This window comes from Mycetomoellerius zeteki, unplaced genomic scaffold, assembly GCF_001594055.1.
Source record: "Mycetomoellerius zeteki isolate Tzet28-1 unplaced genomic scaffold, Tzet1.0 scaffold386, whole genome shotgun sequence".
Taxonomy (NCBI): Eukaryota; Metazoa; Arthropoda; class Insecta; order Hymenoptera; family Formicidae; genus Mycetomoellerius; species Mycetomoellerius zeteki.
The window spans coordinates 519,142-537,532 of NW_017257377.1; the positions used below are offsets into that span (position 1 = coordinate 519,142).

At 33.4% G+C, this 18,391-nt stretch overlaps 1 protein-coding gene across 1 annotated transcript in view; it reads left to right on the forward strand.

Moving 5' to 3' along the window:
- Positions 1–18,391, forward strand: part of Nlg3 (Neuroligin 3) — a 76,237-nt gene that overhangs the window by 52,002 nt on the left and 5,844 nt on the right. The window contains exons 5-9 of the mRNA XM_018453451.1: positions 5,128–5,325; positions 9,379–9,494; positions 16,287–16,519; positions 17,097–17,309; positions 17,782–17,920. Of these exons, the coding sequence (XP_018308953.1) occupies positions 5,128–5,325; positions 9,379–9,494; positions 16,287–16,519; positions 17,097–17,309; positions 17,782–17,920 (899 nt within the window). The remainder of the gene's footprint in view (positions 1–5,127; positions 5,326–9,378; positions 9,495–16,286; positions 16,520–17,096; positions 17,310–17,781; positions 17,921–18,391) is intronic.

Genomic DNA, 18,391 nt, shown 5'->3' on the forward strand with positions numbered 1-18,391 from the left:
TACACGTGAATTTTACAAAATCTGCTAAATCTGCCGCTCCTGGTTAGGGGTAATACAGCCTGCGCGAAATAGGGGCCCGTAATTTTCTTCCCCCGGGCCCGGTTTTTCTCTCTACGGCCCTGCTTTCCCCTACTATCTCAAATTGTGTTATTAGAAATGAGAAAATACACAATAGAAATTCTTGCAATTTATATTCAAATAGAAATATTTTTTAATAAAACAACATTTGAAATCGATAGAATAGATTACAAAATATACCGAAAGCTAGCTTTTTATTTCTATAGGGTAACTCCGGCAAATACGCCGCGCTGAGATTACGCCGCGAAAGTCAGAAAAAATAGAAGGAGTGGGGGTAATTTTCCCGTAACTACTCTGTTACATGCCTTTATGTTATATTAGTATTGTGTTATGATTACAGCTTCTTACTGTTAATATTAATGAATTTATTGTGAGTTGAATCGATTTGTCACTGTAATAAGTAACGCCATCATAAGTTATAATCTATTTGCATAAAATGATTAATGTAGGACGTATGAAAGACTTAGTTATTTCGTGATACATACGTGTAGTGGAATAGTAAAGTATGTTTGTGTATTATTAAGCATGTTTGCATTATTTGTAAATTTTTCATGAGCCGTACATACACATCCTTTCCCCGTATGAGTAGCCATATATCCCACCCCTATGAGATATACGGCAAAAATACAAGGTTTCAAAAAGTTTATTTTTTAATATGAAAAATAAATATTTCGGATTTCTAATATTTTTTTCATAGTAGTAGACAGTACAAAGTTTTTACTGATATAGTTCGTTTACTATAAACATAGTAAATAATACTTACTAAATTAAGTTTTTGATAGGTGCGGCGTATATATCGGAGTTACCCTATATATTATTAATCGGTCATAGCTGTGAACATATCCTATTTCATTTTTAATTATGCATAATTCATTTCCATCAGATTTACTTATTAATTAACGAAACAGAAGAAGTTTGCAAATATATTTTACAAGTCGATTCTACTAATTATAAATGTTGTTTTATTGGAACATATTTGTATATTAACATATTTTGCAAGAATTTTTATCATGTATTTTCTCGTTTTTGACATTATAATCTGAGATAGTAGTGATAAGTGAACAGGAACCTTAAGAGATTCAATGATTATACATATATAGTTAATCACTGTTCTTGTAAGATACTATCACGCTAAAAAGCTAATTCATGTACCTATTAAGAAGAGCGTGCAAAAAATAATGAGAAGAGTAGCATTAAAAGGGTATTTCTCATCAGAATAAATTCGAAAAGTGATACACGATGACAGCAAATAGTAAATCCAAATTCTGGAATTCGATTCTGTCGATAGTGAAATGAAAAACAAAAAAGCCGCGAGAAAATAACCGCAGAGGGGATCGGAATAAAAATAGCAACGCCTAGGAAATTCCACTCCGCAACGGTCATAGTTTTTTTTCTCGCGCACCTCCGTTTTTTTCCCATTTTTCTTCGTTTCGAAAAATGATGCGACGCTTTGTGAGCGCCACGCCAACCGGCGATATCCACCGAGCCCTATTCCCTTCCACCCGCGCGCGTGTATACAAGCGTGTACCGGAAAATTTAAATCAACGAATAGCGTTCAGCAGTTCCATTGTAACGAGAAGAATAGGAGACGCGGAAGCGCAGCGCGACAGATACGCCGGAGGTTGAATATCAAATGGGACATGACCGGTGCTTTATTTCTATTCCGCTTTCATGTTCTCGCACCTCTCTGGTGCGTGTGAGCGCATACGAAAGAGCTTTGTGCGTTTTTTCCTCTTTTCGACGTAAAGCGCGAAGAATCGTTATTGGATCGGACCAGACATGGCCCGAAGGCTGGAAGCGTAGACGAGGAGACGCCACCCGCCATAAGATGGAAAAGATTGTACGAGACGATGCAAACGTCCCATTACACAAAAGTCTCGGAAGATTCTAATCCTACAGGAATTCAACGTCACAAAAATCCAAAGAGAGATCCGAAGGAAGTACGAAAATTCACAATCTCAACAATCCAATCGATATCGGATTGCGTCACTAACGTCCTATTGAATAAAAGTCTTAGGAGGTGGATACAACAAGCGGTGAGAACTCAATCTCCTATAAAACTTTAAGAGATAAGAAGCCCAAAGAAAGATAAGGAAAAGTTTTTAATCTTTTGATAGGAATATTTTCCGCAAAATTTTTAAACAATAATCGTATCATAAACAATTTAACTCTGAAATAGTTTCTTCAGATATTTTTAAACTCTCCTACGGCGAAAAAAGGTGAATTGTAAAATATTATTTTGTATAGATATTGTTTAACAGATTTTCCTTCTTTTTTTAATAACTATTCTTTACAAACCTTTAAATGTGCAATTCTATCAAAAATTCGTAATAAAAAAGCATTATATTAAATGAAATTTTTATTTTTTACAAATACCTTCATAATGAACTACTTAATGTGCTTATTCCGTTTAATTTTTATTTAATCTCTAAGTTACAGAAAATTTTATAAATTCATATCTATAATATTTTCAAATACTAATAAATGGAAAAACAATCGATAACATACAATATGTTGTTAACAATCGTGATTTTAATTGAAATGTAAAAATATTCCAGATGATCGTTAAAACGTGGAAAAAAATCAGGTAACTACTCCAAAACAAATAGGAAGATATTCCACTATATTTAACAATTCAATCAAATATTATTTAGAATTGATTGAATTTGATTGGTTATGGATGACGAGGATCAATACTATGAAATGTAATCTTGAAGAATAAAATTAAACTGAATTAAAGATTAAAATTAAAGTTTACAAATTGAAACGTTTATTTAGCATGTCCGTCTCTAAGTCGACTCCCAAAGTAGCGACCCCGACGCGCGATTTTAAATAGATTTTTATTCTATTTTATTTTTAACTTGGAAATCCCCAAAATTAATTAACACAATTTGTGAAAGACCTACGGATAAAGTTATTAGAAGAACTATTTCTTATTTACGAAAAGACTGTTTTAATATACCATTGCATTTCTGTTTGTAAAAATATAAAAGTTCTTGAAAATAACACAGCGATATCCTATATATTAGCAGCCGTACGGAAAAATTTAAGAAACCAGGTAAACACTACAAAAATCCAAAATAAAAAAAATAAAAAAGGGGTAAATACCTCCCTACAATAATTCAATTAGATGAATATTTACTAAACAATCTGCAGGAAATCCTAATCCTATTTAATCTTATAAAATCCTACATGGTTCTACAAAATCCTATAAGGAAATTTAGAAAGGAGAAAGTTGGGCGTTTTTCCACTCAGCACAGCTTTCCAAATTATCGATTTGGCAAAACCGGTGGGAAACAGTCGGCGCAACATCGTTGACCTAGATCCTGGCGACAGTAACGCCTCCCTTGTTAAGGCACCGAGTGCCCTAAAGTTAATGCGCACCGGCAAGTATATACACGCGACTCATAATGGGAATAATCCTCTTAGCTCCGCGAAGAACAATCTCCAGTATGTCGGCGGGTAAATATGATGGATAATTTAATGGCGTTTCGTGCAACGACTGCGAAGGAAACATACCGACCAGGTATGGTCTTATTGCAGCGGTGAATTATCACGTTCGAACTTGCCAGCAACAACAATCGTCGCTCGCGATTTAATTCGGTCGAATGAAAGGAAGGAAAAGGTGGAAAGCCCCTGAAGGATCGGGCCTGATTCGATTAGCGCTAATCTAATTTCTTCTTCTATCTGTATTAAAAGAGATTGGAACTAATTGATTATATGGCTAACTGATACCGTTGGTAATTTCTGATTTCGTTTAAATTATTAATTCAATAATTAAAGAATAATTATCGCCAAAAGAGAGAGATACCTATAATTTTTTACTAAATGACAATATCGTTATATGGGACTATTAAAATCTATGATTCCAGTATACCAATTTGTTTCTATAGTTCCTATAATTGGATTTGGAAGAAGAAAATAGCCCACAATTACCGTACAATATAATGAAAAGCACTCGACCGTAATCATCTCGTTACTATTCAGAGCGCGTAGTGTCGAAATTTCTTCGTATCGCGAAATTAGTGTTTCAGTATTCAACCGTAAGGTAGGACTACGAAACCCCGATGGAACAAATACGAGAATAAATATGCACAAGCCTGGACGGCTGGCAGATTTACGAATCCAGATTTATTTGACGGAAAAACGAAGTCGGAACGGTTTGCGTATCATGACAATGCTGAACCCGACAAATCGGGTAAGACTGTCGCCAATGGCGCCATCCGGCCGTCATAAATATCACCTCGACTCCGCCAATTGATAGCGATATCTCGCTCAGCGAACGATATACAAAGTAGGACGTGATACGCGTCTGAACACTAAATCATACTCGCTGCTCGCCAGAGCCAATCTCTACATTCCGTAGCCATTTAGCTCTTTCACGCGGGAGGGTTGCACTCGTCGCGCGGTTTCTAGTAGTCCAAATAATTCACATAACAAATGCAAAAATCAATTAATATTTCAAGCAGAATGTGCGTAAATTAAGTTTAGCATAACTAATTGTGTATTGGGATTTCTAGAACATATTGTATTTCAAATACAAAAATTGGAAAAAGTCCTACAAGAAACACCTATTACTTGTTGAGGAACAAAAAAACTGATCAAAATTTGTTCCTCAATGTTATTAATCAATATAAATAAAAATAATTTGCTAATAATCTTTAAGATTCGAAAAGATTTTGTTCACATAACCAGTCATTTATAAAACTATCGACTATTTATTATAATTAATAATGATATAATGTACCTAGACTAAAGGATTAAACACAATTATATGTATATATAAATATAGAAATAATTAATGACTGAAATTACACCACTATATTTCCCTTTTCCTCTCATTTTTCTCATTCAGACATGACTAATCCCAATTTCACTCCTACGTTTATCTCATCTGTTATTTGATGGTCCACGACATGCGACGATTGAAGTTAAGCCCATCGACGATAATTCCGGTGTGATCACGGCGATGTTATACTAGCCGTAACCGTCGATAATGGACACCAAGAGCATTGCACTGGCTATAAGCGGTGCTTGTTTTGATTGCAGGCTTTCTAAACGCCAACACAGACTCGCACTTACGCTCGCCAGCGAATTACGGTCTGATGGACCAGATCGCAGCGTTACACTGGGTACAGGAGAATATCGCTTATTTTGGGGGCGATCCCAAAAACGTCACGCTGGTAGGACACGGTACCGGCGCCGCTTGCGTGAACTTCCTGATGACCAGCCACGCGGTTCCTGATGGTGAGTTACGCTTTCAGTTCACATTTGTAGCAAAGTTCATCTCTCTGGTTTTCGGTCGAAGACTCCGGTTTTTCAAACGAATCTCTGACTTTCTGACAGAAAAATCTCTGATTAACCGTTTTAAATTTTGATTTTTCTCAGGTTTCAAAAAGAAATCTCCCACAAAAGAGGGCCAGATCTAATGATTTTTTTTCAGAGAGAGCACTATAAAAAAGTAACATTTTCGGCTGTAATAATCGATCTCCGCCATAGATTTCCAAGGCAATACTTGTCGAAAGGTGACAATTATAGCTTCGCAGTGTTTTCGAATTTGTATTGATACAGAAACGCTTCTTTCTACGATACAAGAATAATTATCAAAATATGTGTGTAAAACGATTTGCGTTAACGAACTTTGTAATAATACAAATAAAAAGTTTAAAGTAATATGTATAAAATAAACTGCAAAAATTTTTAGTAAACAAAAATTGACTCAAAATTGACTGAGATTATATTTATAAAAAATGCAACAAATCTGCATATGTGTATTATAAAATACATTTTATATGCATTCCGCAAAAAACAAATTAATAGTAACATTACATCAATGTTGTATATAATTTCCTATTCAAATTTATATCGAGTAAAAAATTAAAATATTGATGTATTACTGGTAATTTGTTTCTGCCGGATATCATGTAACAGAATATCGTATAACTTTATTTGGAAAGAGTAAAATGTATTTTCGAAAGTTCGTTAGATCTTGGATACTTGTACTGAAATGTTCTTGTAACAGTTTATTGTCTTGGACCAACCCATAGAAAGCTGTTTCTCTTGTCGTGTTGCAAGGAAATAGATAATGTCACGTAGAAAGGGTAGAGCGCAAGAGGGGCACAGAAGGGTAGAGGTCGAAGAGCGAGAAGCCGCACGAGACAATGATACGGAGAAGCTAGGAATAATGGGGTGGTTTACCAGACGCCATAAATTATAGAGGAATCAGCTGGCCTCACCACCATTGACAACTCACAGCTGTAGTGAATTATTATCCAGAAGGTCCTCTGACGATAAGCTTTGCGGTTCCGAAACAGATTGCAATACTCTGTTTTTTGTCTCCTCTAACTGATAAACTCGAGCCAGTATTACGTGACTCGTCGAAGAATACGACGAAGAATAATAGCGATATCCGGCTAAAAAATTATATCGTATCTCTTCCTTACGAGCTGCTATTTTCCCGCAAAAACTGACCGCGATTCGGCGATAAATAATAAAGAATAATACGTAAAGTTTAAATTCTCTCTTACTGTATTAGACCATGAATCTTTAAATTTTTCTGAAAACTCTTTTAATTTCTGGTTTTATAGTTGTTGAATTTAAAACTATCTATGGTATTTTAGTATTCTGGAATTTGAAATAATTAAATTCTTCGATTTTTTTTCTAATTCAAATCTCCGTAATTGATCTAGATTTTTATTATCCATTTTTCTGTCAGCTTTCATTGAATATGTGCATCTCATTTCTTCACATCTTGTATCCCGGCTTTAACAAATCCCGAAATTTTCTATTTCTTATATAGTTTCTCGTCTCTTCTTTGATTCTGTCTTGAATAATGTATATGCTTGAATCTTCGGACCTCAACTTCTTCAAATCCTAAAATCTCACGATTTTTCAATTTCTCGATTGCTTCAATCCTGCATCTTAACTTTCTTGATTTTTCGATCCTTATGAATCTTAGTTTCTCCCTTTTTTTTCTTTAAATCTTGATATTCGGATTTCAGTTTCTCCTTTCCTTTGATCCTACAGCTTTAATTTGTCGAACGCTTGGCTCCTGGGATCTTGTTCCCTCGAAGGAATTAATTAATCCTTGGGTATTATAGAGACCTGCCATTAAATCCAAGTAACGCAACGGAATTTGAGCCAGCGATAATCCTTTAATAGTCCTTTAATGTCGCGAGCTTCGACACCATCTTATCGTTCGGTGTCGTCCTCTCGACAACGACGGATATCGGAAGAACGAGGCCATCTTGATTCCGTAATGTCGGAAATACGTCGAGGATGCCGCCAGGATATTCAGAGTTTACCCTAGTATCTCCTTCGCTAAATGAATGAGAGCGAATCAGACGTCGACATGTATCGGGATAACATCACTCTCGAAGACATATTTCGAATATCAAGATGATTGACCGACCAAGCTACATAGAAAAACGTCGCTTTTTATTTTATTTTCGCTTGCTTGAATACACAAATATTACGAGGATACTGTGAGAAAACTTATTAAATATTGAACAAATCTTTCTATTTACAATACAAAGACCGTAATATGACTATAATATAACGAATTGGAAATAAAGCCCTAAACCTTTCTCATGTTGCGGGCAAAAATTAATAATATATAATTATATAATTAAGAATAAGAAAATAAAAAATTTAATAATAATAATAATATTGGGAATGATAAGCATAATGTAATATAATGTAATTAATAATTAATGAAATAATAACATAGAAGTAATTGAAACAAAAGCTCTCTCTGTCTGTTATAAATTAATTAATTACAAATAATAAATAAAGAAGTATTTTTCTACTTCTTTTGATTAACATTGTATATGTTGAGATCTGGTACGTGTATAGTATCTTTCATGGAATCTCTCGTCTCCTCGAGATATCAAGATTAACGACTCACAAAATTGGGATTAAGCGACTTATCTCGGTCTTCTGTATTAAATAATAGACGAACTAACACGACGAAGTTATGTAACATCATATTCGCCCTACCGCCTTAATTTTCTTCGTGCTATAAACCGTGTACTCTCTTGTCTATTCATGTCTTACGTAATGCCCAATTTTGCGACGTGTGATGAGAAAATTAATGACTAATAAGCTCCTGCTCTTTGTTGTAGATACTACATTTTATTATTACTACCGAGAAAGAACTTTTAGTATTTTATTTTCTTCTATTTTTTCCGTACAAAAAAATTAAAATTATTAATTAAATAGAAAGATGTTTCAACACTCTCGGAAAATAAATAAGAATTCATTTACTTAATTATTCATTTTTCCCTTTACGTAATATTAACATAGAAACGATGGTGCAATGTAACTAGTGTAAAAATGTAGATAATAATAATGAAGCAATTTTTATAATGTATGCTGATACAAGACGGATTGCAACTGAAATTTTCTCTATAAAAAGTCTTCGATCGTATTTTTTAATACCGCAGCGCATTCATCTTTCTAGTACAGACATCTTGTATATGGCTATGTTCGGCGAGTTGTACCCCTCATCTTTAGAGCGGAAATCACTGATAACCTCGTAATGGAAGTCGTTGATTGGAAATAAATCTATCGAGCGGTCGAGATGAGTATTCGTTACTATGCATTGAAACTCGGATTGTATTTCGTTTACTCAGGTAATATCGTAGTTCCGTCCGCGAAGGGAATCGACCCCGAAATCATCTCGAAATTCAATTCTACGTCGCGATATATAATCTCTTCCTACGCGAACAAACATTTTTGTATTACGAGATACGATTTGTAAATCCTGAGATAAAGCCAGGTCCTTTCGAAAAGTGCGACACGGAAATTCCACGCGTCGTATGGATTCCGGAATCGCATCTTGAATCGCGCAACGATTCAAGATATAGAATTTTTACGATGCAGAACATTTCCGGGAACATTTCCTAGCGCACAAAGAACATAAAGATTGGCAGGGTTTCTGGAATTGTATACGGAACAACAATAATAACGGACAGGAAATACTTAAGAATTAAAGATCTCTCTCTCTCTCTCTCTCTCTCTCTCTCTCTCTCTCTCTCTCTCTCTCTCTCTCTCTCTCTCTCTTATGCAAAGTATTGTTAATAATTATATAATTATACCTCTATTTACATTTCCGTATCGAGCAAGATGTTGTAAAATATTAATAATGTCTCAATGAGACCTTCATTTATTTATTTTATCAGTGAGAATAATGAATTGCGCTTTAATTAATATTCTACAAAGAAAAAAATCTCCTGTATTCGAGGCTTGTAATAAACCTTGTGAAACGCACAGTATATAACATCGGCGGTTCGATTGCAGGTCTGCTGTTTCATCGAGGCGTTCTGATGTCAGGCAGCGCGCTTTCACCGTGGGCGTTAGTGAGAGGCGCCGCCAATTACGCCATGCAGGTCGCCAAACACCTAAATTGTTCGTCGGTGAGTACCAACAAACATGTCCTCTCGATCGCGCCGAAATTATCCGACGCCTATAATTTCATTAACCCTTTTACCACCCATACAAACCTTTCTCCTCAAAAGTAACGGCATCTGCCAACATAGAATTTAGCGACATAAGAATTTAGATCAACGCATCTTGCACATGTGTGTGTTTAAGAATGTATCAAATACATAGTATGTGTTACAGTCTCTGCAAAAAGAGACTGGAATTGAAAACTTATACTTTCCGTAAAAATGAATGTTATATATATATAGAGGAAAGGTCCCTATTATGAGATATCGAATTCATTTTGGGTAAATGCTAGAAGTCTATAAGCAGAATAAAAAAAAATGATAGATCACTTTGAAAGGAATTTAATAAGCTTTAAGATAACGTTACCTAAAATTTAATTCAAGTTCCATTTTTTTTTAAATTAAAGAAATGTAAAAAGTGAGCAAAACGCAAAATGAAAAAATTGTGCTCCTAATATGAGATGTCCCGAAAAATCGATAGTAAAACGGAAAGTATATCAATATTGCAATTAAAAAACTTTATTTAATGTTTCTAAAATACGAACAAACATAGCCAGCGTGCGCGAAAAATGAGCATACAATAGATTATACTTAGAACTTGTTTTTAGGTAGTTGGAATCAAGCATCGCAGATATAGGCACTCGACGTTCATTTTGGTTGTCTTTTTTATTATTGTACAATAACATTTATACTTTAGCGATTTTCACTATAACATAGGAGCATTCCTAATATTTCATATTAGGAATACCCTGGGTATCTCGTATTATGATTTCCACGCCTTATAGCTTTACGATCATCAAATCTAACTTCTATAATTAAACAATTCAACATATCCCATATTTTTCTATTAGTATGACCTTACTCTATCACTACATGAAGATTTTATTACCAAATATTTATTTATTAAATAATAAACAAGGTTTAAATGCTCATCTCAATAAAACTTGAAGACATCCAAATTCTAAAATCTTGTTTTACAATAACTACAGGCATGATCTAATAATGAGCTTTTTACTACATAGTTTTCAATCCAAGAGCAATAAATTCATAGTGGAACCAATAGATAGCGTTTATTAGTTTAGCAGAAACGATGCTATCTCATATTAGGCGCCTATCTCATAATAGGGGACTTTCCTCTATATATTCAATAAAATCAATTTAATAAATAATTAACAATACAATTTTACAGTTTAAGTGAAATTTTTTTATTTTATCTTAATTATTATTTTCATTTCACACACATTTAATTATTTTTTTAAAAACATGTTTACTTCCTATTGAAATAATTTGTTATCCAGGGATCTCAATCACCACCAAATTTTTACTTTCACGTGTAATATTATTTAATAATATTACTTCTACTAGTAATATTACTTTTAGATATAATATAGAAAAATCTGTAATTTTCCATAATTTTTTCATTTTATTAAAAAATACGTGTAACATCCTTAACTATAGCAGTTGAAATTAGATCTTATGGAATTAAAACAGAAACTTTTGGGTAAAATTTAAGCCAAATCTCTAAAAAGTACTAAAAAAAATTTTGAAAAATTCAAAAGCTGCGAACAGATTTAACTTTACGTGACAGCGAACGTGATGAATCCAGCGTTAAATTCGAACACATTTCGTTGATTTTAGTTTAGTTACAGAGTGAGACCGATCGACAGAATACAGTGTGCTCGTTATATTTCATCGTGTCGACAGTCTCTCGGCGTTAATTCTTATTCGCTCGTTTTCGAGTTCGCATAATTCGCGATAATTCCGATCGTCGGCGACGAAACGACCGCGTAAAAGCGGGCGGGCATAAATTAAAATATCAAATACGAGTATACTCGCGCACCCGGTGTTTTTACAGCATTAATTACGCAATACCAATTATATTAACGGTGCGTTTCAATTAAGCTAATATACACTCGAGACATCGGCCCCAATAGGCGAATGCGCGCGCACTTTCAATAAAAGGGACATTAAATTTCGCAAATTGCAGACTGGACGATGTAAATTTGGTACATGCATAGCTATATATTATAGTCCAGCTGTGACAATTATTCTATCAGTTAGACATTTCTTGATTGTTCGAATATAACGTTTCATATATCGATTTTACAGGAAATAATATTAAATGAAATTATAGCTATCTCAAATTTCAATAAAAGATACCGCCATACCATTATTGCATAAATTCGTCATTCCCATCCAGCTTTTGTTATCTTTTTCCTATTCTTCCCTTTTTCTCTGGATACCCTCCTTCGCTACGAGCCATAGAAAATATGTTGTCCTCGGTTGACGGTTATTTTATTAAAGGTGAATTACGTACTTGGCTCACTTTATAACCGCAAAGCCACCGTGACGTATCCTTTATTGAAATTGATATGCAGCGCTGTAAATTCCGGCGACGATATTCCCGATCTGGTCGAAAAGCCTCGATATCTACAAGCCCGTCGCGTTTTCTCGTCCATCAAAAATAACGCAATAAAAGATACCTCGGTTCCAACAGTGTTTTCCCAATTTGAACTTCCCCCTGTGGATATTTCGGCTGTGTGGACGGTACAGTGGACGAAGGCGGGGATGGAAATAAAATTGATTCCCGCTACAAGTGCGCCGATCCGAGCGGCATAATATAATCCCCATCTCAATTTCCATTTTGCACGCCGCCATTTTTCCAGGGCATGCTTTGGAAACATCGAGAAACAATTGACGTAATCCTCGTTTAATCGTTACTTTCAATCGCGAACCGCAAATCGGGACCGTTTAGGCTTGATAAACCGTATTTTTCAACTAACAATCCGGAGCTTTTTCAAATTGATATTATTCGGAAAAAAGCAAAGAAAAGGAAAAAAGTTTCAAATTTTATCCAATTTTTTTGTGCAAATTGTTCTTTCGATATCAAATATAAACACACACACACACACACACACACACACACACACACACTCTCTCTCTCTCTCTCTCTCTCTCTCTCTCTCTCTTGCAGTAATGTTTATTTTCTAACAGTCTATTAAACAAAGTGATTTGTTTTTAAAGATATTTTGTCTGCACAATCAGCTAAAAATATCAGCTAAAAAAATCAATATCAGTATCAAAAACTTTTCACCATAAATTTGCCCTGAAACCAATTGCAAAAAATAAAACAACAAATAATCGGGCGGTTTAAAATAATGATATTTATTTGAAATTTTATAGGTAAATAATTTTTAAATGAAGTGAATCCAAAAATAAACTTTTGCGCGAATATTTATTAGAGTTTTATTAATACAAATAAAAAAGCTGATTTGATTCGTAATGCTGATTAAATTTGCAAATACTATAAAATGCGATTTTACATAAGAAACAAAATAAACTAGAAAATTTAAATAATTTTCATACTAATAAAATTGTGCTCAAATTTTACATAGATATAATAATAAATTTTACACAATAACTTTGTTAATAATCAATATTCAAGTTTAAAACTTGACAATTACATTCGTTAAAATGTTGTTGTAATCGATTCTGAATTCAAAGTTACGAAAAATTTATTACTTAGGATACTATTAATAAAAATGTGGTGACATTACATAATGACTCGAAGAAAAAAATTGGTGGTAATGTGGCCTTCCATAAAAAATAGCCTTAAAATATTAATTTTGTTTAGAAAACAGTATTTGGTTACAAAATTAACAAAAAAGTAAAATATTTTAAAATGTATGCAAATGAATGTATATACATTCACATAACTTCTGCACAGGGTTGGCAATGTTACCTCATAAAAATAACTCGTTACCGTTATCATTCTTTTTCCTAAAATGTAACTCGTTATCGTTACTTGTTATTCATTTGCAAAAATAACTCGTTATCGTTCTTCAAAATGTAACGAGTCGTTACTTTTTCGTTACTTTCTTTTCTTGACACTAATAGAATATTATAGCGTTTTTCATTGGCAGAACCTGTGCGCACTCACAATCAGTACACATTAAAGCCGTTGTACACAACTCTAAATGTAAAAATAAGATATCTCAATCGATAAAGTATATTTTATCAAATAGCATAATAAAATGTATTAAGGATTTCGCGGTTTAACTTGTTTCTATATTTTTATTAACATACATCTTTACGTTGATTGTACAGCAACTTTAAAGTGCACTGAATGCGCACTAGTTCTGCCAATGAAAAACGCTATTACATGCGTAATTAGATAAATTCAGGCGATAAATACAAAAAAGATGTCAGAATTCTATTTTTTAATGGAGGAATAAAACTCAAAAACTTAATAAATGTATATACGCTCTAGTTACGATTAAAACTGTTATGTAAATAGAAATAAAGTAACGATAAAAGTAACTAATGAAATCGTTACCATTACCCCAAAAATGTAACTGCGTTACCATAAACGTTACTCAGAAGAAAATGTAACGTCGTTACCCAATTGTTACCGAAAAAAGTAACTTGTAACGGTAACGATGTTACAAGTATATATAACGTGTTACTTGCCAACCCTGCTTCTGCATATAATCTGCTCAGTACTAAAAATCTCAGTACTATAAAAATAGTACACGTAATATAAATTACAGATTAACAGTAGAGCTACAATCGATTATCAAATAATTATTTTGATACGAAAACCTCAAAAAAGAGGTCGTGAGTAATCAATATCCATAGAGGGCCACATTAGCAAAATGCCATGCTATTGTTTAAATTTGCTCAAAATATATACAGTCAAATAAAATGTTAAATAACACGCTCAAAAATACATATATTTATGTGATAATACGCACAAGTTTAAGAAGAATGAGGAAGTAGGTGTAATTAAATGCTAAAATGTACCTCAGAAACGTTTCGAGAAATACTTGAAAATAAAAATGCGTTATAATAAGTGCTGGCTATTGAGTATTGGTATATTAGCGTCATATAGTGTAACAGTGCGAGCTACTGAACAAATAATTCCATAAGTAATCATTAGGATTCGCTATATAATAATGGAGATATTAAGGGAGGCCACAATATATACAGTGACCATAATACCACCTTCTCCTCTATTTTATGATGACACATATCCTTAAGGATGTATCAGATAGTCTCTGCAAAAAATGACTAAAATTTATACTTTTTTTACTATAAAAATAAATATTATGTACACACATAAACAGTTCAATAAAATCGATATTTAATAAAATTATATTTAATGATATAATTTGTATAATTTAAATAAAAATTTTCTCATTTTATTTTCTTTTTACAAAATATAACAGTTCTTAATAAAATAATTTCTAATCAAGGTTCTAAATATATTATATATATATATATATATGTATATAGCCGCCAAACTTTTTATATTACTTCCAAATATAACATAGAAAAATCTATCATTTTCTTATATTGTACTTGTTTTTATGTTGTTTTTGTTATATTACATTTTTTTTATTTTGATAAAAAATACGTGTGACATATCCATAAACTATATATTCTTGTTATGTTATGTTCACATAACAAATACTTCCTCATTTAAAAAAAAAATTTATTTTTTGCATCTGTTTATCGCACGCGATAAACTGTGCATAATGCACGAGATAACTCATGTGGCAAATCGCCCGAGCATAGCGGAAGGCGTTTCAGAGTTGACGCGTTTCGCGCGGGATGTGCGGGATCGTGTCGGGAAAGGGTCGACATTTTCCGGCGGCATTTCCCGGTGAGGATATACCGTCGGAACAAGGCGGGTGCGGCCTTAACGAGGCTACCGCCCTGCACTGGCAGTACTGGCACACACCGCCAGCAAGGTAAACAAGATTTCGTGCGTCTCTCAGCTAAATTCAATGGCGCCCGGAGTTGGACCGAGAGCTCACCGGCCTCACCAGGCGATTCGCTTTAATTTCAGGGTCGCACGCAAATGAATTGCTTTAGCGTTGGTAATCGTCTTTGGAAATCCAGCTCCCAACGCAGACACGGCGGTTACCCGCAATCGAATGTCGAATCGCCCGCTGACTAAATGCGACGTCCTGCGTGTGTGCAAATTGCCCGTCCGCACGTGGACGGGGCCATCGTTCTCGAACGAGGAACGCGTCTGATTGTGCCGATTCTCGTCCCGATAAAATTACCCAGCACAATCGTTAAATGTTACGACTTAATAGGGTATCCCGCAAGTCACGGTCTTAATTGTAACGACAGATTCTATGGCCAATCTGGAGCTTCGTCTTCTAAACGAAAATGTTGGATCATTCAATTTTTTATGTTGCTCAAGATTGTAATTAAACTTAATTACAATCTACATTATATATATTTACGTTTTATTACTATAATTAAACACAATTATGATTCTGTTAATTTCTTCGAAATTAAATGAGGAATATAATTTTATGATTTACTTATTTCCTCAGAATCTAATTTCTAAAATTATATCTTTTTTAATTGCTTGAGAGGAGATAGTTAAATTTGCACGGATTAAAAATAACAGTTTTTCAAGAATTCTTAAGAAAAAAATAATGAACCAAATAAGAGGTTTTCTCTTCGTTAAATATAATGTACTTTTATCTATATTAAAAATGTATCTATATTTAAAAAAATTTTTTATACAGATTTATTATGAATCATGATTGCGCAGCAGTTTTTTATTTTCTTCTTAAACATGGAAAACTTCATTCTTATTTTTAATGTAAGAGAAGATTGAAAAATATTAAAAAACGTTAATGTCCCTCTTTTTTATACGTTTAAATATAAAAAGTAAGATATGGTAATAAATTCTAATCATTATGATTTTTCTGAAGTGTTGACTTTATTTTCTTATAGGTAGCGGAAGATCCTCAGGCCCTGTTAAGATGTCTGAGAGATGTGTCCTTGAGTGAATTAGTATCGGTGCCTATTAAAGGATTGGAATTCGCGCCAGCTTTTGGCCCCAGTATAGACGGCGTTATAATCGATCCTGGCGATCCCGAGGATCAGGACTACACCCTGCAAGTCGACACGATCAATACGCTCAACAACATCCTTCTGAGAAAGGACGTCGTCGCGAAACTGTCGAGGTATCGTAACTCCTCTTTTTGTTTCAATCGTTATAACTAGCAAAATCGAGCACTGAGGCAAGGGAAAATAAATAGCGCGAGAAACACAATATCGGAGTTCTGAAGGAATATCACGAAGAAAGATAAAATCGCATCCTACAACATCGAGAATAACTCTTTTATTCCTCGTTGAAAAATACGAAAAGCTCGCGTAAACAAAACTGTAAGGGTCGAAAAATCTTAGAGTCCAAAGTACAAATGAAAGATCCTAATATTTAAGAATCTCATGAAATCAAATGGAGATAAACCCTTAAACTTTTACAGTTACATTATTAATTATTCCGTAAATTGTGAAATTTTCCATTAGCGACGAATATCATATAATGCGTAGCGCTGGAATTTCTACACAAATACAATTCTACAAGATTTGCAGAATCCGTGGCTAAAAAATAAACTTCTCGTATCGCAAGAAATTCTTCGTACTTTAAGACGAAGCTTATAAATTTGAAAATATTTTGTAAATCGCAAACTTCTTAATATTTTGTGAAACTTCTTTTATCTCTTTTAAACATTTAAAGAAAAATTCTTGAATTCACAGGTACGATTTGATGGTGGGAGTTGTTCGTTCCGAGGCATATTTTTCGTTAACCGCCGACGATGCTCAGTACGGGATTGAGGCTGATAGAAGGACAAAGATTCTGCGCGAATTCGTGCGGAACACGTATACGTATCACCAGCCGGAAATTCTAGCAACTATAATAAACGAGTATACGGATTGGGAACGACCTGTGCAACATCCCGTCAATATTAGGTAAGTTCTAAAGAAATTTGATCGAAAACAAATTTCATAACAATACTTTTTTATTTATTTTAATTACCGTTATGTATTTTAATTTATCTCCAGCTATTATTTATTTTATTGATGGCGAATAAATCAATCGTGACATTTATTTAATACATTTATTAGTTCTTCAATCTATAATTATTTGTTTCAATATTTATTATTATGAACCAACATATATTTATTAAAAAAACATTTTATTTGAAAGTATTCTTTTTATTCTTTTTATTTTGATTATACCCGTTATTTTTGCTATAAAATAAAAATAATTATATATACCTATATAAATTTCCTTCAGTTATAATAATTTATATTTTGTATTCTATTTATCTTAATTTTAATATTCATCTTTAAATTTATTTTCAGTCAGAGTTTGGAAGAAGTTTACGAAGTATATTTATAAAAAAAACCACAAAAAGGATACAACACAAATCTTTTTCAGGGACGAGACTCTCGAGGCCCTGGGGGACGCGAATACAGTCGCTCCGGCAACGAGAACCGCGGATCTTCACAGTCAATCCCACAGGAACTCCTATTTATATGTCTTCGACTATCAAACGAAATTCGGAGACTATCCTCAGGTTTGCTATCAGAATATACTTTTTATTCGCACAAGTTGGAATGAAAAAGAACTGGAAGTATCTAGACGTTGCAAAATTTAGAAAATAAAAGACATCTGGAAATATATCTGATTATTTTTTATATTGTAAAATACTGTTAATATTAATATCAAAATCTATATTTTGAATGTTATTCAATTTATCTTCCAAATTGTAGAATTTAAAAATAAATCTGTTTTGCAATAAATTTTGCATACCTTTATAGACTTTAAATATATAAAATGGTTAAAAAGCGTATTAAAAAATTCCATTAATAAAAAAATAACGCAGTATAGAGATAAATTCGGTTTACTTCCTATGATCTCTTCCATTTTTCATATTATTCATTTATTAAAGTCACTTATATAACGGCTATATACGAGACAGAAGTGGGGATTCACCGGAAATACGACAACATGGCGGCGACTCTTGCTCATATCTGATTTCAGAAAC